General features: G+C 37.1%; 2 protein-coding genes across 4 annotated transcripts in view; both read left to right on the top strand.

Annotated features, from left to right (window-relative positions):
• sgk3 (serum/glucocorticoid regulated kinase family member 3) overlaps positions 1–507 on the top strand; it is a 23,001-nt gene extending 22,494 nt beyond the window's left edge. For both annotated transcript variants that reach the window (XM_034077420.2, XM_034077421.2), the window contains one exon: positions 1–507. This exon is cut by the window's left edge and continues 287 nt beyond it. The gene's annotated coding sequence lies outside the window, so the exon portion shown is untranslated.
• A 635-nt stretch (positions 508–1,142) lies between these two features.
• Positions 1,143–6,013, top strand: LOC117441226 (minichromosome maintenance domain-containing protein 2-like). Of its 2 annotated transcripts, none has more exons than XM_034077423.1 (6): positions 1,143–1,308; positions 2,157–2,287; positions 2,703–2,762; positions 2,996–3,191; positions 3,288–3,410; positions 5,735–6,013. In XM_034077423.1, exons 1-6 carry the CDS (start codon positions 1,212–1,214, stop codon positions 5,851–5,853), a joined length of 726 nt encoding a protein of 241 aa, XP_033933314.1. In that variant the 5' UTR covers positions 1,143–1,211; the 3' UTR covers positions 5,854–6,013. The 2 variants fall into 2 exon arrangements, with proteins under 2 accessions (XP_033933314.1, XP_033933315.1); XM_034077424.2 differs by lacking the exon at positions 1,143–1,308 and adding an exon at positions 1,836–1,891.
• The last annotated feature ends 449 nt before the right edge of the window (positions 6,014–6,462 follow it).

Genomic DNA, 6,462 nt, shown 5'->3' on the forward strand with positions numbered 1-6,462 from the left:
TAAACACGTGGGGTGGGAAAACAAAATGTGCCAGATGTGCTTTTTTATAAATTTGTATTTATATAATATAACAGATGATATTTTTAAAAGGACATCCTCTATTACTGTTATATTCCTGGTGGTTTCTAAAACGTTATAAAGCCTTAAATTGTCCCTTAAATGAACACTTGAACAACCAACTGGACTTTAAATCACACCATTTGACATGGAAATGTGTTGGTCCATGTAATTACTGTAAAAAAGAAATACACTCATGTGTCTTATTCATTTTAACTACGCTGGAAATAGGGATTACTTGAGACCGCTGAATAATGCATTTTTGGTTTATAGGTCACATTTGTAGAAACATTTCTACTTCTGTTTGTCTTTAAATATTTAGTTTTTATATTGGGTTGTTTATGTTTTCTATTCTTTGCCTTAATGCATGTATTCATGATTGCAGAAATTAGAAATCCACAATGCTTTGCTAAGTAGGCCTATATTCCTGCACATTAATAAAAAATATATAAGGAAAGCGTGTTTTTGTATTTATTACTAATAATGTATGTTGCGTAGTGACTTGGAATTAAGGTATTTTACATTAAATCATTTTATATATTTTCTTATTTCAATATAACTATTAAATATGTTTTATATTATTTTATATTCGTACTTAGTCATACATTAAATCACATTACATCCGGGTCCTTTGGCAGTTGGAGCGGTCACCAGTGTAAAAGGTTTGTATTTACTACACATCTGTGTATTATCTTAAAATGTTAAACAATTACAGTAAATCATTTAATATATTTTGTCTTATTTCAATATATTTATTAAATGTGTTTTATATTATTTAATATTTGTATTTAATCGTACATTTAATCGCCTAACATCCGGGTCCTTTAGCAGTTCGAGCGCGCGCACACCAGTGTCACTGTTTCTGTCAACAAAAAGTGGCAGTTAAAAAACGTTCTTTGTATTTATTACTAATAATTTAGTATGTGTAGTAATTTGAGATTAAGTTATTTTAGATTAAATAATTGTATAATTTTCATTTCAATATATTTATAAAGTATGAATTATATTATTTTATATTTGTATTTAATCGTACATTTAATCTCACTACATCCGGGTCCTTTGAGTTGTTACCATGGTACCGTGAAGTCAGCCCGCGAATTCGAGCTGTCATTTAAAGATTTTAAGAATATATATGTATTTATAATTAACACACAATGAGTGACATTTTGTCCTTAAAAGAGTCGGTTCTGGTGTATTTAGACAGAAGTGGAGGACTTCAGAGACTGGGAGAAGACTGCAGACCTTTTAACGGTGAGGAGAAAATATAATAAAAATAATGCTAACTGTTAGCTTAGATTGCTTACGTCAAGCTAACGTTAGTAGCATTGAAAGCTAAAAACACTAGTTAAACTACATTAAATATTTGGATTCAGAATACTTTTTTGTCCGTTATCTTTACATATAATGGATATGTGTCTCTGGCAAATAGCAGTGGTGGAAGTACAAATCAGCTAAATATACTTAAAGTATAAAAAGTAAAAGTAAATATGTTTATATATGTGACATTTCTAGGTAATATATTTTGCATTAACGAGCATTTTACTATTAGAAAGACAAACTACTGATTTACATTTTTGTAAAATATTTAAATAATTTGACTTTTGTGACTGAAAGAGTTTATCCACTAGTTTAATTGTTAGAAATGCTTGTACTGTATATAACGCTTTTAAATACATTTAGTGGATACAATTACTTTATTTCCCTTTTAAAAGTAGTGGAGTAGAAGTATAAAGTAGAATTAAATGGAAATATGTTGCAAATGTATTATCTTTTCAATTCTGGAGAGGATCCTCCTCTGCTGCTCTCCTGAGGTTTCGCCATGTTCCCTTAAACTGTGGGTTTCTCTGGAAGTGTTTCCTTGTACGATGTGAGGGTCTAAGGACAGAGGGTCTGAGGACAGAGGGTCTGAGGACAGAGGGTCTAAGGACAGAGGGTGTCGTATTGTCATACTGATATGCTGTACACACTGTGAAGACCACTGAGACAAATGTAACATGTGTGATATTGGGCTGTAAATAATCATTGATTGATTGATTGATTAAATACTCATGTGAGGTTCAAGTGACTTCACAGGTAAGACGTGTCCCTCTCCTCTGCAGAGCCGCAGCAGATGGAGGCGGTCTACAGGTTCTGCATCAGTGTGAATCCCTCCGATGTGATCGAGGTGGATCCGGAGCTGGGAGACTGTGTTCTGCAGGATCCTCTCACAGCAACTGCTCTGTTTCGGTCTGTAAGTGGACAAACTGAGAGCTAGCTAAGAGTTCAAACACATTGGAGGAGAAACGTAGAAAGAAATGCATTTTGTTTGAATACAAATTCGTTTTGGGCTAGTTTATATTTGGGTAATGGTTTGTAGTATTATAAGATATTTGTTTGATCGCAATGGGTTGGTTGGTTTGGGTCGTGTGTGTGTGTGTGTGTGTGTGTGTGTGTGTGTGTGTGTGTGTGTGTGTGTGTGTGTGTGTGTGTGTGTGTGTGTGTGTGTGTGTGTGTGTGTGTGTGTGTGTGTGTGTGTGTGTGTGTGTGTGTGTGTGTGTGTGTGTGTGTGTGCGCGCGCCCCTCAGCCTCTCAGTGTTTGTTTCCTGCTGCCGCCACACACACTTCTCCTCCGGTGAGGTTCACTAACGTTTCCTAACTCCTCTCAGGTTTGCTTCCTGGCCATAAAGACTCTTTCCCTTCTCGATAAGATCCACACGGAGAGTCAGGTATGAATAAAAGCTGAAGCTGTTTCCTGTGGAGGAAATTCTTAAAAGAAAGTGATAAAGGATTTATGGACAAAGTCTGTCTTTTGTTATATTTAATAAAGTAATAAAGAAAGTCAATAAACAAGTGAAATAAACGTGTGAAAGGCGATCCGAGTACAAGACCATGTGTTTTAAATGCTCCCCCCCCACAGCGTCAGTCCTGTAACACGGTGTGTTTTCTGATTGCTCCCCAGGTGAATGTGATCCTGAAGTTCACTCACCTTCCTCCGTTCCCAGAGTACTCGTTGGACCTGTGTACTTTCCCTCGGGGGAACGGGGCCATGAGGCCGGTCTCCATGGAGGGGTTAGTCATCGCCATAACGAGGGTCACCAAATACACCCAGGGCGCTCGGTTCCTCTGCAGCGATGAGGAGTGCCCTTGCTCTGCAGGTATTAGCCGGCATGCTAACAAGACAACATAAAACACAACGTTTGCAATCTTGAAATCTTCCCTTTTGCAATGAGAGTTTGTTTCCTGGACTTCAGGGTTTCACCACATCCGAGTCCATGCGCCCGGAGCCACAGAATCGGCCACGGTGAGAAACGACTTCATCTGCAGGATCTGTGGCTCGGCTCTGAAAGAAGACGTGAAGTTCAGAGTACTGGGAGGTGAGATCTGGTGGAGAAATATAATCAGAGGAGGAGTGGAGTACAAATACTTTGTTACTGTACTTAAGTACATCTTTCTGGTATCAGTACTTTACTCCACTACTTATTTTTCTGATGACTTTTTACTTTCTACTTCTCTCATGTTGAACTCAAATACCTGTACTTTCTACTTCTTACATATTGAACACAAATACCTGTACTTTCTACTTCTCTCATGTTGAACACAAATACCTGTACTTTCTACTTCTTTCATGTTGAACTCAAATACCTGTACTTTCTACTTCTTTCATGTTGAACTCAAATACCTGTACTTTCTACTTCTTTCATGTTGAACTCAAATACCTGTACTTTCTACTTCTTTCATGTTGAACACAAATACCTGTACTTTCTACTTCTTACATATTGAACACAAATACCTGTACTTTCTACTTCTTTCATGTTGAACACAAATACCTGTACTTTCTACTTCTTACATGTTGAACTCAAATACCTGTACTTTCTACTTCTTTCATGTTGAACACAAATACCTGTACTTTCTACTTCTTACATATTGAACACAAATACCTGTACTTTCTACTTCTCTCATGTTGAACACAAATACCTGTACTTTCTACTTCTTTCATGTTGAACTCAAATACCTGTACTTTCTACTTCTTTCATGTTGAACTCAAATACCTGTACTTTCTACTTCTTTCATGTTGAACTCAAATACCTGTACTTTCTACTTCTTTCATGTTGAACTCAAATACCTGTACTTTCTACTTCTTTCATGTTGAACTCAAATACCTGTACTTTCTACTTCTCACATGTTGAACTCAAATACCTGTACTTTCTACTTCTTTCATGTTGAACTCAAATACCTGTACTTTCTACTTCTTTCATGTTGAACTCAAATACCTGTACTTTCTACTTCTTTCATGTTGAACTCAAATACCTGTACTTTCTACTTCTTACATGTTGAACACAAATACCTGTACTTTCTACTTCTCTCATGTTGAACTCAAATACCTGTACTTTCTACTTCTCACATGTTGAACACAAATACCTGTACTTTCTACTTCTTACATATTGAACCCAAATACCTGTACTTTCTACTTCTCACATGTTGAACTCAAATACCTGTACTTTCTACTTCTTACATGTTGAACTCAAATACCTGTACTTTCTACTTCTTACATGTTGAACTCAAATACCTGTACTTTCTACTTCTTACATGTTGAACTCAAATACCTGTACTTTCTACTTCTCACATGTTGAACTCAAATACCTGTACTTTCTACTTCTTTCATGTTGAACTCAAATACCTGTACTTTCTACTTCTTACATGTTGAACTCAAATACCTGTACTTTCTACTTCTTACATGTTGAACTCAAATACCTGTACTTTCTACTTCTCACATGTTGAACTCAAATACCTGTACTTTCTACTTCTTTCATGTTGAACACAAATACCTGTACTTTCTACTTCTCACATGTTGAACTCAAATACCTGTACTTTCTACTTCTCACATGTTGAACTCAAATACCTGTACTTTCTACTTCTCACATGTTGAACTCAAATACCTGTACTTTCTACTTCTCACATGTTGAAGTCAAATACCTGTACTTTCTACTTCTCACATGTTGAACTCAAATACCTGTACTTTCTACTTCTCTCATGTTGAACTCAAATACCTGTACTTTCTACTTCTCTCATTTCCCAAACATGGTTCCTTTAGTCTGAATGTGTGTTTGGTGGCGTGATCAGCACACTCCAAAGCCTCTTTACTTTCACTTGAGTAAAGAAGTTAGTCAGTACTTCTACTTTCACCAGAGTATTTTTAAACACGAGTATCTGTACTTCTACTTGAGTAAAGGATGTGTGTACTTGCACTTGAGTAAAGGATGTGTGTACTTCTACTTGAGTAAAGGATGTGTGTACTTCTACTTGAGTAAAGGATGTGTGTACTTCTACTCGAGTAAAGGATGTGTGTACTTCTACTCGAGTAAAGGATGTGTGTACTTGCACTTGAGTAAAGGATGTGTGTACTTCTACTTGAGTAAAGGATGTGTGTACTTGTACTTGAGTAAAGGATGTGTGTACTTCTACTTGAGTAAAGGATGTGTGTACTTCTACTCGAGGAAAGGATGTGTGTACTTCTACTCGAGGAAAGGATGTGTGTACTTCTACTCGAGTAAAGGATGTGTGTACTTCTACTCGAGTAAAGGATGTGTGTACTTCTACTTGAGTAAAGGATGTGTGTACTTCTACTCGAGTAAAGGATGTGTGTTAAAAGGAGGTTAAAAGCAAACTGTGATTATGAAGTTTGTAAATATGTTTCCAGACAAACAGCTGGTGGAGATGATCCACGTCAGAGCTCTGGATCTTCTGAGCGCTCACCAGCAGAGCTCGCTCAGGTACCAGTCCGTCACCCTGTTCCTCAGAGGTACGTCTGCATCATAATTCACAATGTGTCCCCTGTTACGATGTCCCCAGCACATACACTGACGGATTGCTGCAGCCACATTTGATGTTAGAGGAAATAAAGCTAATTGCCTATTTCCATCTGAGCGAGGGTCTAGTATCTTTAGTATCAAGTGGTATGTTAAGAAACATGTATGATAGCCGGGGTCAGATTACTTTAAAATGTACTTTATACTAAAATAAATGAATGCTGCCTTAAAGGTTTGAGTTCCAGCAATAATATTGCTTCTCCAAACTAATGAAATGCACAAACCATCATCCCACACACGGCACAACTACAAGTGAAGTCTGTAGTCTTTTAGAGACATTTAAATATTTATATATATTGCTTTCTGATGGCCGCATCCATACGGGCACACGGCAATAGATGCGCATGGAAAGCATTGAATAAACGAACTGTATGAAACGGTTCATCTGAAAGGAGATGCTGTATCGAGGAGAGTCGAGATCAACACATTGCACTGAAGAGTATTACGGGTTTGTAAACTCACATTCTCCCCCATCGCAGCGACTCCTGAGTAATGTGGTGCAATAACTTGTGTTTACACACCGTCAGATGTCTCGAGCTTCGTCATTAGTTCCCCGGCT

The sequence above is a fragment of the Pseudochaenichthys georgianus genome, unplaced genomic scaffold (genome assembly GCF_902827115.2).
Source record: "Pseudochaenichthys georgianus unplaced genomic scaffold, fPseGeo1.2 scaffold_1572_arrow_ctg1, whole genome shotgun sequence".
Lineage (NCBI taxonomy): Eukaryota > Metazoa > Chordata > Actinopteri > Perciformes > Channichthyidae > Pseudochaenichthys > Pseudochaenichthys georgianus.